The 18,563-nt window shown below is 38.7% G+C and overlaps 1 protein-coding gene across 2 annotated transcripts in view; it reads left to right on the top strand.

Annotated features, from left to right (window-relative positions):
* The window catches only part of NOL4 (nucleolar protein 4), an 82,680-nt gene that overhangs the window by 53,535 nt on the left and 10,582 nt on the right, over positions 1 to 18,563 (top strand). For both annotated transcript variants that reach the window (XM_026072840.1, XM_026072841.1), the window contains one exon: positions 16,918 to 17,098. In XM_026072840.1, coding sequence (XP_025928625.1) covers positions 16,918 to 17,098 — 181 coding nt within the window. The remainder of the gene's footprint in view (positions 1 to 16,917; positions 17,099 to 18,563) is intronic.

The following is an 18,563-nucleotide window of genomic DNA, read 5'->3' on the forward strand; positions in this document are numbered from 1 at the left end:
TGTACAGAGACATCAGAATAATACTTTTCATGTAAAACTCATAGTCTGTTTAGTTTGATTTAATTCAACTATTTTTTATCACTACCTATAAGACAATAAGAGGTAATATAATAAAGCTACTAGGATATGTATATGTCTCCATGTGTGCATGGGAAACAATTTCTCATCTAGTGAACAAACCACTTATATGCAGATTTTCTGTAATTCTTCATATGAGATCATATTTAAAGATAGCTGCAAAACAGATGTTTCTACATCTCTGTCTCTGTTTTCATTATTTCACTACCTACTAAGTATCTAGGAAAAGTTCTCTCAATGTAAATGTTAAATCTCTTTTTTAATCGTAAGATTAAAAGTATGATGTAAGATTAGGATAAACATGTATGTGATTTTTCTGAGTCCTATGGCAACTACCAGCTTCTTTAATTATAAAAGCAAAACTGAAGAAAAAAAGCCATTGATTATTTGAGCTTTTCATTTCAGGTTGATAGGAGAGATGCACTCATGCTATGAAACGGTTCTTTATGATACACACTGAATACATTTTTGAGAAAACTTCTCATCAGGATGAAAGCTGTGATTTTTTCCATGCTGTGATTTGTAGCCATGAAAATTAAGTATCAATAATCATCATGGCAGAGTGAAAGATAATATCTAGCCCTCAAGGAAGAGAAAGTTTAAAGATCCCAGGTTTACACTGAAACATAAATGAATGCTAATTTGCAAGTAGACACACTCTTCTCCCCTTTTCTAGTTTTGGAGAAAAAACAACAGCAAATCTTAAGTTTTCAGTGCTCTAGTAGGATATGAATAGGGGGTTAAGAATATCACATCATTTAGTAATTTTAACAATACTGCTTTTAGCTGTTAGAGGAGTGGGAGTAGGTGGCTATTAGGTTTCTGACAAAGCAATTATGGCCCAGACACATATGCTGGCAGCTGACCTGACGTTTGCCTCTGGATAGTTGTCATAGCAGCAACCTGAATAGAGCAGCTTGATGCAAGTGCCAGTTGCAGACTGGATACAAGTTCTGTGCTAATGCAAAACATCTGAATATTAATAGAAGTGCACATGTACTGCCACTTGGAAATCACTGCTACTGTGCTTCCTTCCATTTACATCTAATTCCTAAATGTTCATTTTTAAAGAAATTGAGGTTTGTAAGGAGATGTTAATGGTCTGCCTCCATACAACTTATGGTGCCATTTCTGTGTGTGTAACAAGGGGGTTGACCTAAGGGAAGACTCTTCAAGGACAGTTTTATTAACAAAAGAAATGTCTGGCTGTTACAGACCAGGAACAGTTTGTGTCCCTATTAAGAAGGAAGGAAATCACTGCTGGACAAATTACAGGTAATTGTAAAACTGTTTTGGAAGAAACTAATTAAAAATCTGAATGGCAGTGAGGGCATGGGCCGTTTCAGGATCACTGTATCTGTTTTTTAGCAGTGAGGGGGAAAAAAAGACGTTTAATCCTTTGTATCTGAGGACAGAAAATGTGTTTCTCAGCTCTGCCTCTAATGCATTGCTTCTAAATCTTGACACTGAGCAGCTACTTCCTGTGTTAGGCTTCAGGCAACAGGAAAGGGGGAGAGGGTTACGCGTTTGTGTCACTGCGTGTGTGCTGCTGTTCTCCTTCCTGATTAACGTGCGCTGCAGCTCCTAGAGGGAAGGAAGAAACAATTCGTAGGGCTCTTAAATGCTCTCTTTACTCTGTTATTTATATTCTATTTTTTTGTATCAAGGGCAGGCTTGGACAATATTGGTTACAGAAAAAGGAGTTATGCAAAAATCTCTCCCAGTGGAGAGCTGGAGAATGCCCTTCTGAGGCAGTGCTTCTCTGAAAGCAGGCAGCGAATCAGAGTGAGCAAGAAGAAGTGGTTTTGCTTCAGGGAGACTGAACCCTTGCCACAACTATTCAGTATGCAGGAAGAGCACATCATCTATACATCTTTGTAAGGGGTGGAGGAGAAAGCAATAGGGGTTCACTTCCTCTTGGATTTCATGGAGACTAATTTACTTGAGAGGATGGGAAAGAAAAGACACTTCATCCATGCTGACCACACAAGGCTACAATGCAGAGGAATGAGGGAAGGAGCCTCTCTTTGTTGTATGTTTACATAAGAACCAAAAAAAATCAGGCTCAAAGTGATTTTCACTTCAGAATGGGAGGCTTGTCTTAGACAATAGAAAAGAACAGAGGGAAAAGGATAGTTCATTTAATAAAAARCAGCCAAATAGAAACAAAAATCCTAAAAACCACAACAGGCAAAAGTCACTTTAACTAGCAAAGAGCTCAATGCCTCTTGCAATTCAGAAGCTTTATTAATAGTAGTTTTTTGCATTCTGACACCTCTTTGTGATTAGGTATTTAATAGGAATTGGAGTGACTTCTGAACATCAATACTTTATCCTATTTTATCAATGCTCAGAATGGGCACTAAGAAGACTATAAAGTTATTGGATACCCACATGGTAGTTTGCATCTCAGGCCTCGTTCGCTTCCATCACTTCTGCACCTAATGATTATTTTACTTCTGAGTTGGTCTATGGTTTGCTTTTGTGGTTCCAAATAATATGCTTTAACCACTGAGACACAAAATGTTATGCGGGCACTGTTTAGCTGCATGTGGATTATTGTCAAGAGATCAAATTATGTACTAGTATTGAGAGACTTAGCTCACGACCCACAATGCAATGGCCATATTGTTAAGGGGAAGAAAATAAGCAGTATGCATTGTAATTTTAAATCCTGCTGCCTTTCAAGTCAGTGGCAAAATTCCTGATTTCAGCAGTGCTGGATAGGGTTCTGTTATTAGCAGATGCAGCTGGAATGGACTACTGAGTATCAGAGGGCAACCCCCCCTGCTGCCACATTTCAGCCCAACCTACCTTAAATTTGCTACATGTTTTGGAAAGAAATGTGCAAGGCATGCGGTTGCAAAGAATTTCATGCCTTGGATTTATAGGAAGGCCTTAAGGTGAACAGCTAATTTTTCGCCTCAGCACAGAGATCATTAAAATAGAAAACGCTGTAGTTTTCTTTTTTTTCAGGCTCTTTATGCTGTGCATATATGTTGAATTTCAAGCTGCTGATTTCAGAGAACACTTTAAAGACCCAGAGCTGCAAAAAGATCTTGAATGTGAAAAAAAAATTAATGCCAGTGCAAGTTTTCCAGAATGGGAAGCTGACAAAGCTGAAGGCTTGGGAATGGAATGGCAAGTTGTTTCTTGGATAGTAACTTTAAAGCAGCTGTATCACTCTTCCTACTGTAGGTGGAGTGGGAATGAACAGGGAGCAGAACAGTTGTCTCCTTTGTGCCTTTATTAGTCATCTTCCATGACAGAGACAGAAAAGGAAAGGCCAGTGGAAATGTAGATGTAAAAGTTCAGGCCCAAAGATGGAGATTTTAGAGTCAGGGTGTCTATTCTTCCTGTTCCCATGTTGAAAGCCAGCAATGAAGATGTTTTTACTTATCCCTCCCTTTCATATGGCAAGATATTAAATGTGAAGCTTTTTCTAACCAGTCAGAAGCTTTTAAGATAGAGACCAATATGTAAAAGCTTGATTTTGTGTCTTTGCTTTCCTGTATTTAGCTAACAACTTCATTGCGTGCATCCTGCTGCCTAGAGCAAAGGGAGGGTGTAATGTTTCTGGGAATAAATCCTCTGTTCCATGCAGAACTTGGGCCAGTTTAGTGAAATCTGTGCAAACCCAGTGTGCACACTCTTGCTTTTCAAGAGAAGAGTGGCTTTTTTTGGTTTAGCTCAATGAATTAGTAGATTTAGTAGACTTGAAACAATCACAGTTTACTCATAAATTCAAAGCATCAGTTACACAAGGTATTCAGATGTATTCCTCTGTTAGAACAGTATGATTCTCCATGTAGAAAATGTATGTAGAAATGTATGCACAGACTGCTTATATTTGGTAATTCAACAACTAGCTTGATGTCCCTAAACTATATTTAGAAACGTATTTTTCCAAGAAAAAGATAATAAAATATAATAAGCTTTGAGAGCAAGAACTGAGTGCATTGCCTGGGAGCAGCACCAGCTGCAAGAGGGGAGGCACAGGGCAAGACAGCCAGGCAGGCTGTGGCCAGCAGCCCAGGCATTGTGCCAGAAGAATCCTCCCTTGAAATGAGAATATTTGGGGAACAGATTTGTTCTGCAGTGCACAAATTTCATGCTTATTACTCATGGTATTTCATATTAAGCTTCAGTTTTACTGTCTCCATTAATGAAGCAGATCAGAAAGTGCACCTTCCAAGGCCAGTCAAAGTTCACTTTTCTGTTTCTTCCAACAGCTTATGTTACTTTGGTTTGATGATTTTGGAATGAAAAGGCCATACCCCAAAGCATCACATCTTATCTACTGATCCTTCTCTTTTAAAATACAAAACTCTCACAGTATCAAAGTTAAAGTTCTCTCAAAAATTTAAAGTAGGTCTTCTGTTCTTCAGGGGCCAAACATTTTCTTTCTACTAAATGTGTTTGGGAGAGAGAGGGAAGGTCAGTGTTTGTTAAAATCCTTTCTTTAAGATTTTTTCTCTTTTCCTTTAAACTCTAAAAGTCAGGTTATACCTGAGGCAGTGTTTAAAAACAGACATCATGCATTAAATTCTTGGAAAGAATTTTCATTTTCACAAACATGTACTTCAAGTTTTAAGGCAGATTTGGAGTAGCTGCCAACCAAGTGTATCAAATACATGACAAAGCACTTTAAAAATGTTGAACCTACCGTTGAAAGCAAGAACCCATCATTAAATGCATGCAAGGAAGAACTTGTTCACTTTCTATTTAAAACAAGAAAAGTGTGTTTTTTTGTAAGACAGCTATCTATAACTCCCACTAGATTTACCTGTGGAAGAGACAACATACTATAAATATGGCAATATGCCAGAATCGCCAGTGTGCTTATTTTTAACTTTCCAAGGCAGAACACACAGACATTTTTAATTAGTTGAAACTGATGAAGTTAATTCAGCATTAACCTCAAATGCTTCATGTCTAGGCTATCATCTTCTGTTTATAAATGAAGAATAATTTCATTTAGAATCTAATATAAAATGGTTTGGTCCATTCCCCTGCCACAGAGTCCAATACATGTAATATTAAAAGAAAGTGTGGGGCACAAGAGAAATAGGAAAAAGCTCTAACGAGTCCAAATTATATCCCATAATTTTTCAATAAAGCCTTTTTGAGCAGTTGCTTCTCCATACCCTAGAGCTAGCAGGTGTATGGAAAGCTGTTTTGTGTCAGGAAGATATGCTGTTAGTGGTGGGAGTGATATCAGTTGTGATGCACTAAATGAAGAGACCTATAGTGGGAGGTTTAATTTTGGTGACCGTGATGATATTGTAGTAATAAATCTGCAAAGCTGGCACAAGCATTGCTCCACTACTCCCACACACTTTCCCATGTTTACTCCCTAAACATTTGATTCACGAGTTTAAAAATTCTTTTGGTGCTCTGCTGCCACAGTCCTCCTGCACTGAATGGAGTGATGCTGATCTATCCTGGCTGAAAGTATTGGCCGTCATATTCACTACAAAATGGCACACTGGGGAGGTGGGAGGGAAAAGTCTCTTCGTGTAGGAGTGCTGCACTGAGATAATTTCTCAAGGACAGTACACATAAATGTGAAAAACACAGAAAAAGACTTGGTTCTTATAAAAAGCGGAGCTGCCTGAGGCATAGCAAGGCTTGTTTTGAATGAGAGGAGTACACCAGGAAGCAGGAATTTCTCTTGCTTTGCATCCTTCTGGTTCAGCAGTAAGTACTATGTCTTTGTCATCGTGCATCAGTTTCCGTAATACATTGATTCATTTGACACCATTACCTGCAGGCAAAACTTCTCGTGGGATGGGAAAGATGACATTGTTTTCATGCAGTTTATGTTGTTTTTGTTTGGAAGAAAGGTCAGATATTCAGACTCATCTGTTTGTTCTGCTTGTCAATGAGGAAGCAGCAAAAATGATCAGTATTTGTGTTCTGCAAGCTGCTGACCACTCCAGTGAATTTGGCTTTGAAAGGATGAGAGGGGGTATACAGAAACATAAGATTTTTTCCTGGGCAGAAACCTGAATTTACAGAAGTTTTGCCTTTGTTTTCTTCAGATTTTCCGCTAATCTAATTTCAGCAGGAGCATCATAGACCTGGAAGTCTTTATCCAGAGGTTCAGTTTTAGGATCGGGCAGTCACCAAATGATCTCTCTTAGGGCCTGGCTCAGCAAGCCTGCTCCCATGTTGTCTTTTGCCTTCAGCTGTCTTAGGCTCTGGATGTGGTACAAAGAAAGGTTCCTTTCAAATTCTCTCTAATCCCATCCTCTGTGGCAGGCTGAAGGACTCAGTTATGCAGTCTCCTGGGGAAAACTGGCTTTTCTTTCCCGGAAAATGTTGGCTGAGAATGGGTAGGGAAATTCAAATCGAGAAAGGAGGTGGGGATTCTCAAGGTCAAGTACTAAAACAAGGCCCAAATCAGTAATTTATCTTAAGCCCTGAGGGAAAGGCTGGGCTGGGCTGTAGGTGGGAGTCAAAATCTGCCTTTGTTTTCTGCCTATCCTGAAGGAAAAAATTCTGTATGAGGCCTAATACATCTGCTGCATACTAAATAATAAATTTATTTATTAATGGAATAAAAAATAAATGTAATAAATCTCCTGCTGGTATGATGGAGAGGAAAAAAAATTCCACCTGCCCTTCTCCTCTTATGTTCCTTTGCAAAACAGAAAATGGCAGCTCTGGAGGCTCTTCTGTTCTTTTCATGGCACTTTTTTCTCTTTATCTGAATTTAAATGGACGTGACTTTCTTCGTGGTAAATGTCATATGTATTCTTTGAAATGCCTATGTTTATTTGAATCATTCCACAAAGAGTGTTTAAGGTTTTTGCCAGAACTCAAACACATTGGTCCACTCCCATTGCTTAAACTGGGTCCAGTTCTGCCTGTTACATGCCTGGAAATATTCATAATCATTGAAATTACACTGAGGAAGTCATTGCTCCTTATATACTGCAGTTGCACTATGCATTCTTGCACTATCCRCCTGTCAAGACCACTTTCAATTGATACTGTTAGTGGTGAAACCATCAGTTAACTAAATAATTTTTTCTCAAGACAAATCCAGAGCTTGGCCATGTCGATGCTTCAGATTTCCATCTTTGATGCAACAGGAAATACTTAAATAGTTTGTGGAGAGTGGTAACTGTAACCTAAGACAAGAACAGCAGGGGCTGTATAGAAGGTTAACTTGCAGGACACTTTCCATCCTTGAGTGTGATTGCTACACTCAGTCACACTTTCTACTATTTCTTAGTCCCTGATGGAAAAAGAGCATGCTATGGGGAAAGCATGTTGAAAAATCAGCTCTCTAGAACTTTGCTGAAGAACAGCAAGTTTATCCTAAGCACCACAGATAAAGTTAAATGCTATCCTATTTAATTTGAACAGGGAGAGATGTGGTTTAGAAGAATCCAGTTTCTCTTTCTCCAGTGACTTTTCCTCACAATCACCTAAGCTTTACCAATAGCTTATCTGTTTCCATGCCCGACCACCAGCACTGGTGACCTCTGAAACCTCATCTGCTCTTCTTCTAGCACAGCAGATAATGAAGTGACTAAAACTGACAGTGCTATGAAAAATGATCCCTCTGCTTTGCTATTGCTCCAACAAAAGCGATTCTCGAACAACTCTTTGCAATAGCCGTCTGAGTACCTCTTCCAGAAAAGTTTTCTGTTCTGTAGGTGAAGTGGCAGTGATGAAAAAACAAGACTGGAACACTGCAATGTGAAAATACTAACCTTTTATTTAAGGTTAACATGCCCATTTCAGTCTACAAATAATATGTCATTCTATCAGAAATGCAGGAAATTGAGGTTTGCTTTTCTCTCTTCTACTCAATAGCAACTTTTTATTTTGATGTTCTTTTTTCATGTCAGTCCCATGCTTTAATTTTTTGTCAAACACTGACATATGTCATTTTTTGGTGCCTGGTGACAGCAGAGACATTAGCAGTTCATTTCAGTGTTAATAACCTGAATGCAGAAGGAACCTGCTACCCTTCTAATCTGAAACTGAAGCATGGTGCTTTTCTTTGCTGTATAGCCTGTATCACAAAGACACTTTGGAGATACTCGAACTTTTGGCAGCTAACTTAGCATTCTGACAGATATTATTCAAGTTGCCACATTTCTCCAGTGCCATTATAAGGAGTTTAGATGCCTAACTGGACTCTTTGTTACACCTAGGCTAGCTCCAGTATATCAGTATTTCCTCCCCATCTGAAAAATTATATTTATTATTTTTGTCTCTAAAATATGAAAACTATTTTGATATTGGACTTGACAGCAAAGACATCATTAATACCTGGACTTCTGGTAGTAACATGTTAGATACAGTTGCATCTTCATGCTAGCAGATGTATTATATGATTTTTTTCATATAATGTTATTGCTGTGCCAGAAAACTCTAAGCTGAAACTGGTGTACTCTCCATGTAATGATGGGTAAGATGATAGACTAGCAACTGAAGTGTGGGTGTTCATCCTAGCTGGAATACCCAACTTTAACTGAGCTGCAAAATGGGGCAGTATGTCTCCCAAGAACAGACTTTCTTGTGAGATTTGTCAGGATTTTCTTCTGTTCATATATTACAATTTTTTTCTGTTGTATTTGTGGTGTTTCTAGTCTCAATTTAAGTATGCAAGAGTGAAGAAAATAAAGCAGGGAGAGTGGCTGAGAAAGACAGGGATGTGAATACGGAGGGTGAGAAATAGAAAGCTGTGCAGTCCTCTAGCTGTTCCTTACCGGAGGAGAAATAGTGTGCATGCACAAAGAAGGCAATTATGGCCCTCTTACTTTCACAGGTAAATCCACCTCTGAATTATCAAAACACTTTCCAATCTGAAGAATAACTGGCCTGAGTTCTGAGAGATTATTTAGACTTGACTTTGTGTTTTATTTAGACCACTTTGCTTAAATTTAATACTTCCAGGGAAAAATACTTCCAGGAGCCTTTCCACTGGCTGTGCTAAGCAGTCACCCATAATTCTAGCACCTTATGCTCTGACAAAGATCTGGAATGCTGTTTATGAAGGACAACTAAATTTAAAGGAGAAGGACTCTGTCCAGAGACACAGTTATTTTTTGAGGCTATTTAGCCTGATGATTTTCATCAACAGATTGTGGGACTTTCAGCAGACTGATAATTTTTTTTTTTTTTAAGAATCCTGTGACCAGCCTGAAAAGTAGAGAAATACTTGGCATAGATATCTGTCTTGGAAAGTTATCAGAGAATAACTTTAGCCATCAGATAAAATACCTCTCTGGTATGTTTTAAATATTTTCCTAAATAGGCTATATACATTCTAGCAATTCAATTTTCAGATTTCAGCTATAAGTTTGGTATGATCAGTTGTAACCTAAGGTAGATGTTAACTTTGGGTTAGTAATCCCTCAATATTGGGACTGAAAATTTTGGAGGATGATATTCAAGATGGTTTTGAGGTGTGAAAGCAGTATGCAGCATGGCAAACAGGTTGCATGAATTAACTGTAATGATCAGGGAACCTGTGGCAGAGGCTTGGCTTTGCTCATTGTAGATACTGAAATTATGGTGACTTCAGCTGAACATCTGGCTTTTGCTCTTCATGTTATAAGAGAAATAAGGCTTTCAGGGAAAGATAATATCTTTTATTAGATCAACCTTTGGGCTGAAAAGTTCTTCTCTTGGTCTAGGAAAAGACTAATATCTTTTTCTGCAAGCTTTCCCATGCCTCCATGCTTAGATTGTCACAGATATAAGAGCAGTCTTGTAGCTCCTACAATATTAAAAGATGTTGTCCTTTTAAAGGACTATAAGTATTCAGTACTTCAAATATGAAGGTCATCTGATGCAAAGCACTGCTGGGAAGCTTCATCTGGATTTCATACTTGGTGAATTGTGTGTGTCTGTGTATTTTGTTCAGGCCTCTGTAGTCTTGAACAGGCTGTTTTTAGTGAGCAGTAATCCCAACACAAGCCTTAACAACTGTAGAAGAAGAGAGGAGAAAGAACATGCAATGGAAACCAAAACTAAAGTCAAAACTCACATCCATCATTCTACATAAATACCATTTCCGCCATTTTTAAGCACACTGAGTCAACAGCCTTATTGCAGTGTTTAAGGAAAATTGTAAGTGCTTAAGGTGTTTAAGGAAAATTTAAGGAAAATATGCCAAAATATTTTTCGTTGTCTAGGCTCCCAGGATTTGGTCATAAAATTAAAAGCTGAGTCAAACACTAGAGAATTAATTTAATGTAACTAAAGCTAATGAAAGGTATGGTGGTTTTTTTTAGAACAATATGTATCAGTCAAGCAGTTGATAGTATCATCATTTATTAAGATTACTTGACACTTTGTATTAAAATACTAAGTATTAAAATACTTGATAATAACTTCTTGACCTTCAGCCATGAGGCATTACGTTTTCCATTCTGTATGTCTTCCATCTGCTGAACTCTTTTAGTGAAACTATCAGCCATTTCCAAGAATGGGTAGAGGTTTGTCTTTAAGGGTAGTTTGGTCCTTGAACATGTTTACCATATCTTAAAAATTTTTTTTGTGTGTTTGGTCTTGACGCTACAGTGGTGACATTTATGCCAAGGATGTGCCTCTTGATGCCCTTGCTTACACATACAAAGCCTTTTAGTAGCTAAATTCCCAGATTATTTGAATTTCAGCAGGTGTGACTAGAAAGCTGATCTCATTGCTGAGGGAAGGGGATGAGTGTTGGGACTGTGAACCATGATGGGATCAGAGATGAAAAGGGATGAAGGGAAAGTGAGATTATGAAATGGTATTGGATGAGGAAGTGAGTAGCTGAGGCTGACTGAGCAGAATGGAAATTGTGGCCAGATGAACTAAAGAATTAGTGGTGTCAGAGGGTCAAATACGACTGAGGAAAAATAATGTGGGCTGAAAACAGGAGCTGTCTTAGTTAACAGTGGAAAATGGCTTTGCTCCTTGTGGGATAGGATTTTGAGGGTTACAAGATTTAAAAGAATCTGAGGAGGAAGAGAAAATCTCAGACAGGACCATAATGGGGTGAGATGCTGATTAAATACAAATTAGGAAATGAAAGGACCTGCRCTGCTGAAGCTACTCTGGGGTCAGGGATCAAGAGACTTGCTTGGAAGGGAGAGATTAAGGTTTTCTAGGCGAGGAGACTGCAATTGGGTTGAAGGTTGGAGATGAAACTGGAGAAGCAAGGAGGATGGGATGAGGAGTCAGGGATTTGGAAGAGCCAGTATGAGCCAAGTTTGAAGAGACAGAGCACAGGGTGAACTTTATCAGGTCTTGGGAAGAGGAAATGGCAGAAATATCTGGGTCTCTAAGGACTCGCCACCTCCTGGATCCTGCAATGGAAGCCAGGAATCCTGTGGCTCATCCTTCTTTGAGCGCCCTGCTCCATGCGGATGACGGGGGCTGCTTACCCCTGACATTTACTCCTCTACAGAGGAGGCTGAGGATGGCTGGAGAGGTTCCAGCTCTGCAGATCCCCCCCTACAGATTCAGCAGGATGTCCCCTGATGGAATTTGAGTTTCCTCCTATGTGATTAAAAAAAAAAAAAAAAAAGTTACACATGAGAAGTCCATTATGTTGTTGTGATTGCAGAATTCAAGCACTTTACATATTAGGTAATGCTAGCTGAAGGTTGCCTTTCTTGTCAGAATCTCACCATCTGAAAAATAGTGATAAAAGTCCTATCTAACAGGAGTATTGTGAAGCTTAATTGGACATACTTTGAAAAGAGCTACATGGTTTTATCATGTACTTCTGTTTATTTTACTTTTGATTAAAAAATCATAGAAATAAATTGGTGTGTTCCAAATAGGAAAATATGGGAAAATACATGAAACATTATCTCCTTTCTTCTAAAGCCACACTACAGGCTATTGAGGCTAAATTTTTTTGTAAAGCACATGAAAGCATGGTTTGTTTTTTTCATGTGAATGACTTTTTTTTTCCCCTCTGCTGAAAAGATGGAAGGCCATATGCGAATGTAGGGTCCTTGGCTTGCCTATCTGTTTGAAGACTAGGCTGCATTTGAGTAATTCTAACCTCAAAGTGGTATTCTAAGAGAAGTATTTATTGACAAGAACAACAAGCAAGCCACGTTTGACAGTTTAACATATTCAAAAAGAAAGTATTAAGCAACATAAGGCAAAAATATATTTTCTTTTTTTTCCTCTCTTCTAATTGAGTGGAAGAATTCACCTTGACCTAGGGGCAGTTCAAAGCTGACGTTCTCAGAGTTGTTGATTTGTCAGTCTGGTCGACAGGGCATTTCACRAAGGCAGTAAGTTAAATGCATGTTGCCATCTTTGCCATTTTTGAAACATTACCATTTATACCCTTGTTGTAAAAGTTTTGTCAGGTTTTTGATCAGCCAGTGTTGTCCATGTGAGCTGGTCTGCAGAAACACTTTCTTTGGGGATTTACATGCCTATTGTTAGCACTGGAGCAACAGCCAAAGAAATAGCAAAGTTCTTAATGGGAGTGCATAGATTTCTCACACTGCTGTATATATGGGATCAAAACTCAGTGGCATAATTGACAGAGCTTTTTATTTTAGCAAGCTATTAATTTCTTCTATTATTTTGGAGATGGTGGTGTGAAAGAGATGGGGAACAGAAAGGAGCTATGGCATTGCTACAGTGGCTTCCGTGATGGAAAAACTTTCTGAAATGTCAATGCTGTGCCTCTTCTGGCATGGGGAGCAAGAGGCTGTGGTGCAGCCAGTGAGCCTCGCCCTGTATAGCACAGTCATGATGTTCTGCACTAGCATCCGTGTTGCTGTGGATGGTATTTCCTTTCAAACGAGTCTTTAGCTGCTTAGAATATCAATCAAAGCAGAGGGTTTTTTTTCAATATACAGGTTATGCAATAGTTCATGAAATATTTTCTAAGCATGTACTATCCTTGGAAGATTACTTAATCACTTCCATGATAAAACAAAAATATGCTCTTTTAAGGAAAAAAAAAAAAGTTCTCCTTCTGGTACAGACCTGGGCATAAAAGTGAAACATAGATATTTGTGATATATACCAAGCTGAGGATCATAGTATGTACTTCATGCTTCCACTTTTTCAAGTGAATAGATAACTTTGTATTTCAGCATGCTTTTGTACCTAAAACGTATTTTTTCATTTCTGCAATTTCCATCATTTTCCAAAAAATATGCTTGAGATCTAAATCACTTCTCCAAAGTAAAGTAAGAAGAGAAATGTTAGAAGTATGACTTATTTCCACTGCCATATACAAAATGAAGATGGTATATGTCAAATTCTAGTTGGACAAATGTTTTATCTGCATCTTGTTCATATTTCTTTTTAAAGGTAAATTATAAATAGCTTTAAAATGGTTAGTTAATACTTGACAGGTTTTATAAATGTTATGAATTAGACCAATGTGTGTTCCAGTTAGGTTAAGCTTGGCAATAAATGGTTAGTTAATCATTGCTGATTATTATGGAACTAAAATATCAAAAAGTTTCATATTTTAAATAATTTATTAAGCCTTTGCAATATAAATACCATATAGAGGGGAAGGTTTATATACAAGAAGTGCTGAGCAACTAACAAAGAATATTAAAAAATCTCAGTTCTGGAACAATACTATGTTTGTTTAATTTCTACATTAGTTTAAAAGCAAAGGCAATTAAGACAGACAGAAAGAAGAGAATGGATCTGCACAGAGTAAATGTCAGGTATATAAAAGTGAATATTGTATTCCTGTTCTCTCTCCCCAAGAGAAAGAGAGCCTAGCTCCTTTATTCTCAATGTGAGTGCAAGGAAAAAGGACAAAAGTTATGCTTTTTGAAGTACAAAAGATTCTTGAAAAATGTTTAAATCCCATAGAAATGTAAATGAGGTAATACCTAACCCCTGGGACGAGGCTAAAGGTTCCTAATCCTACAGGTAGGACTGAGAGCTAAGCCAGCTCAGCAAACACTGGATAAAGCTGTCCAAACGCTCAGGTTGCCCCGCAACCCCCAGCCCACGGCTTGCCATGGTGCGTCGCAGGGCCATGCTCAGGCGGGAGCGCAACACAGATCATCCTTCGGCAGCGCGGTGCCGGGCTCAGATTCCCGGTGTCAATGCTGGAGCTGCTTGTGAATCATGCTCTGGGGAGCTGCTGAATGAGAGGTATTGATGGGAAGGGAGCAGGCTGGAAGCCTCCCAAGGCAACTGAGTCATTCTCCCTTTCTGTTTGCTATCTCGGTAGCCCTATGAATTGCGCATTTCTTTCCGCACAGTGACACAGCTTCAGCTCTGACTCCCACCGCAGCTTTGCTTTTAGCCCAGTTGCTAGGAGATGGTCGCTCTGAGTTCAAGTCCCCTCCTCACCACTGCTAGCAAAGACCTTGCATCCCAAACTTTCCGCCTCTTCACCTTGTTTTGCAACACGGACCCAGAGCTCAGGTCTCCCCCTTCTTGGCCACATGTCCCAACACGTGGGCTTGTATACACTGACGTGCAGTGCCCTGGCTCTGCCCTCTGGCCAGACCCTGCTTGCTCTGTGCTCCGCAATAAGCTCAGTGCATCAGCTCTGCCATGGACTCACCATTATGTTTTCAGTGCACCTCCTAGGCAGGTTCACATGTAAATTCAGGGACAGCAAATCTGCAGGTCCCAGACAGTGGGAATAAGGAGGCAGGCTCTGAGATACTCTGCTCAGCCCTGGTGCTGGCATTTCTCGGCTGCACAGTAGTTCTTCTGGAGACTCCAGTACATTTATTGCTAAAAAACTGGGTAGTTACAAAATCATAGATGTCCGTACAGTTAGGCAGGATATTTTGGCAGTTTACAGGAGTTCGTCTCCTTTGCACTGTACCCCTCGCACACAGTACAGTCCTTTATAAATCTGCTGGAAGATCCCTGATGGATCTTTGTGAGAATAGAATGAGGTTCTGAGTGAGTCTATGGCAGGAAGCATCATCTAGTTTTAGAAATAAAGATAGAAGACTTGTGAACGTTAAAGATTTGATGATGATTTAAGCTTTCTTGCCAAGATATAACTTTATTGTATGGCTTATCAATATTTTCTCATAGAATATACTATATTCTCTTTTATAAAAGACAGCAATGATCTCTGGAGATAAAAGGTAAGTCATATTAAATTGGAATTCCTGCAAAAATACATAGTAATTTTCGACCTTTGTTTGGCTCTAATATTATTTAAGAAAATACATAGGAGACTTCAGTATTGGCCAATTCTCTTGACAGTGCAAAGCTTTGCCTCAATCTATATTAGTGCCCAAGAGGTCCCATTCTAATTGTTTGTGGAATTAATTATCTGATGGTTCCATGTTCTGTATTAAATATTAAAATTTCTGTTAATAATATATATTCTTTCTTGTGATTCATCTCAGTTGTGTCCAAGTCTCTTTAACCACTAAATAACTAAAAGACAGGGATACTTTCATTTCAGAAAAGTTAATACTCTCATATTGAGAGGTGGAACTGATTTCTGTTCCTAATAGAAAAATGAAAGCTACTTGAGAATTTTTTTTGCTTAGACACAGAAATTGGATACTTAGGCCACTATACTAACTATTCAATCCTTCTGTGCTGGTATGTGCAGTCTTATTTTTAAATAAACATTGTAATAAGGCTTTAAGATAATTTATAACATTCTTAATAATTTTGATATATTTAGCAACCATGAAAGGGTTGTGCAGAAGAGAGGACCATAAAATGGACAAAGTTTTTACTTTTACTTTTACATAAAGGGGAGGTATTACTACCAGATCGTTGTTCAGTTAACTACTCTGAAATGGTCTGTGTTTTTTAACTGCTGCTGTTTCATGCATATGTTTTATATGAAATCACTGAAATAAATTTTCATCAGATAATCGTGCAAAATCAGGCCCATTAAAAAGTCTAAAAGTTAAAAAGAAACAAAGAAAAAAATTCAAATACAATTGAAAGCTAAATCAGAAACTCCAACACTCAAATCCGTGTTGTGGGCTGAGCAGTCACATACTTATAGTTTTTCTTCCTTTCAGCTACTAAAATGCATTAAGTCTTTTCTTGATGCTTTATTTTTCACCAGTGTCATTACTAGAATTGCCACAGGGACATTCTGTGATCACGAATGGAGGTGAGGTGGCCTAAGTGGTAACTAACAAAAACACAGATAGGAAAAAGAGGTTTTTTTCCACCTCAAACATGATCTTCTTTAAGGCAAAGTTAGAGGGCCATTCTGCTAAATCCTGCTCAAGATTATGCAAACATCTAAGAGGCAAAGAGCATGAGATGAACCCATGGCATACAAACAGTCTCTGCTCACACACGGACTACAGATGCTTTTAGGTCATGTTTGTAGAGTTATCTTTTCCGTTTCACCCTTGTGTGGATGGTCACTCATTCAGCCCTCTGAAAACATCAACAGTGGGTTCATTTTGTGCTGTTGCTTCCATCATTTCTGAGACATACATTAAGAGAAGCAGTTGATGCGTTTTGTATTGGTTTACTTCATTGAGAAAGAAGATGCTTYGACTCAGAAGACTAACTCCTGTAGCCAGAAAGTAATGTTTATTTTCTGCTCCTTCCCATGTTATTTCTAGTTAGAGTTTGGTTTTGGAAGAGAGTGTGAGAGAATGCATCTCCCCCTTTGAGAAACAGTATGGTTGGCTAGTGGACCACAAATAAATAAACATTCTCAGATTTTGTGGGAAGCCTGTATCCTTACCTGTATCCATTATTTCTTTTCAGCTGATAACCTGTCAATCAGAAACATGTCTGTGCTTGTTTAATGTGTATTATACTTTTCTGAAAGCAATAGATGGAAAGTCTTAACAATGGAAAAGCCTCCCTCATGCAAGGTGAAATGTCACAATAATTTGAAACCTTTCATTGTTTTTGCAGGATGAGGCTGCTCCAGCTGACAAACAATACAAACAAGAGCCGGCGCAGGTCACTTACTCAACATCAGCTGTTTCCAGCACACAGGAGGTGTTGTACATCAATGGAAATGGGACCTACAGTTACCATAGTTACAGAGGGCTCGGAGGTGGGCTGCTAAATCTCAACGATGCTTCTAGCAGTGGTGAGTTTTCTCACAAAACGTGCCTGTGTGTTTATGTGCTCATGTGTATGTTTCCCCCTGCTGTACAAAAAGCTAGTCCAAGGGGTTCAATATCCATAGACTATTATCAGATAATGAACAGGAACACAATCCTGCAAACAGCTACTGCTGAGCAAAATACTTGCCCACTGGATGTCTGTCCCCTTTCAGTTTCAAGGGACTGGTTTACAATAGGGCGAGACTGAACCTGAGGTCTCTAACAAAGCTGAGTAAAAAATGCTGGGTTAGCTCTTTAGTAAACTTACATGACTATGTGAGGACCTACCCTGTTGTTATTGTSCTCTGCTATACCGATAACAAAATGAGGCCATTAATGGCTTTGTGGCTGCAGCTTGAAAATACTAAATTCCACATTTTATGATGGAAATGAATTGGACTAGATTTCTAGTATGGTCTCTCTGGCTACTTTAATTTACTGCAGATGAGAATCTGGCGTGACCAGTGTTAAATGAGAAATTGGCACATCTATTTATACCATAAACTGAAAATGATGCAGGTAATTATGTGTCACCATGAGGTTGTATGACCCTCTGAAAAAAAATAGTGTCATTTGTTTAGACAACATTACCTTCTTCTTACATTAGCAAACATCTATAACAAACAAATGTAATTGTATCGTATCATTTGTTTGAAAAAGTCCCCAAATTGATTTCATATGAATTTAGAGCAAAGGAAATGGTTTGCCCGTTCTGATAACAAGAGTATTGTCTGTCTGTCAGAGAAAAGTGATTACTCTGGAAGACTGAGGGTCTCTTGCCTCCAAGAACAGGATTTAAAGAATGTCTCAGAAGACAGGGAAATCCCCTGGTCTTTTGTCCTGGCTGATCCCTCTCTGACTGAGGAGAGTTCTGCTTCAGGTACATGGGCTGACTTTGGCAAAACAGTAATTGTTCAGCTACAGCCTCAGTTTTCAATGTGCTAAGCAGTTTTCAAAAGTTATCAGGGCTGCAGCCTGCAAGGAGTTAGTGGTATGTGGTATCCTGGCGACCTTCAGACATGCCTGCTTCCTCACCTCCCCCAAAAATCCTCAAAGGTCTGTGAATGATTTGCATTAAATTTTCAAAAGGCTTTAAAAAGACAATATTTTAGTTGTCAAAAGTGTTTGACTTAGAGAGAGTGAATGATGATTACAATTGTTTCCATATGCATGGAGAATATATCTGAGGTACTGAATATGATCGCTGATCAAATATTTTCATAAGCATAAGACAAGCCACGGAAATCAGATTTCTTGGGAAAACACACAAGAACTTTAAAATTGTCTTTACCCTGTGGGCAGAGAAGGTCCAAGCCAGTTCCCACTGAAAACAGTTGGCATTTGCTCTTTCACCTAAGTAAGGGTGGAATTAAGCTCCCCATGTCTTTTTTGTCAGCAGAAGCCCTCAGAGTTCTCCCGCTTTACAAAATCCTAAATTGTGAGGGATCA

Source organism: Apteryx rowi, unplaced genomic scaffold (assembly GCF_003343035.1).
Source record: "Apteryx rowi isolate R43461 unplaced genomic scaffold, aptRow1 scaffold_352, whole genome shotgun sequence".
NCBI lineage: Eukaryota > Metazoa > Chordata > Aves > Apterygiformes > Apterygidae > Apteryx > Apteryx rowi.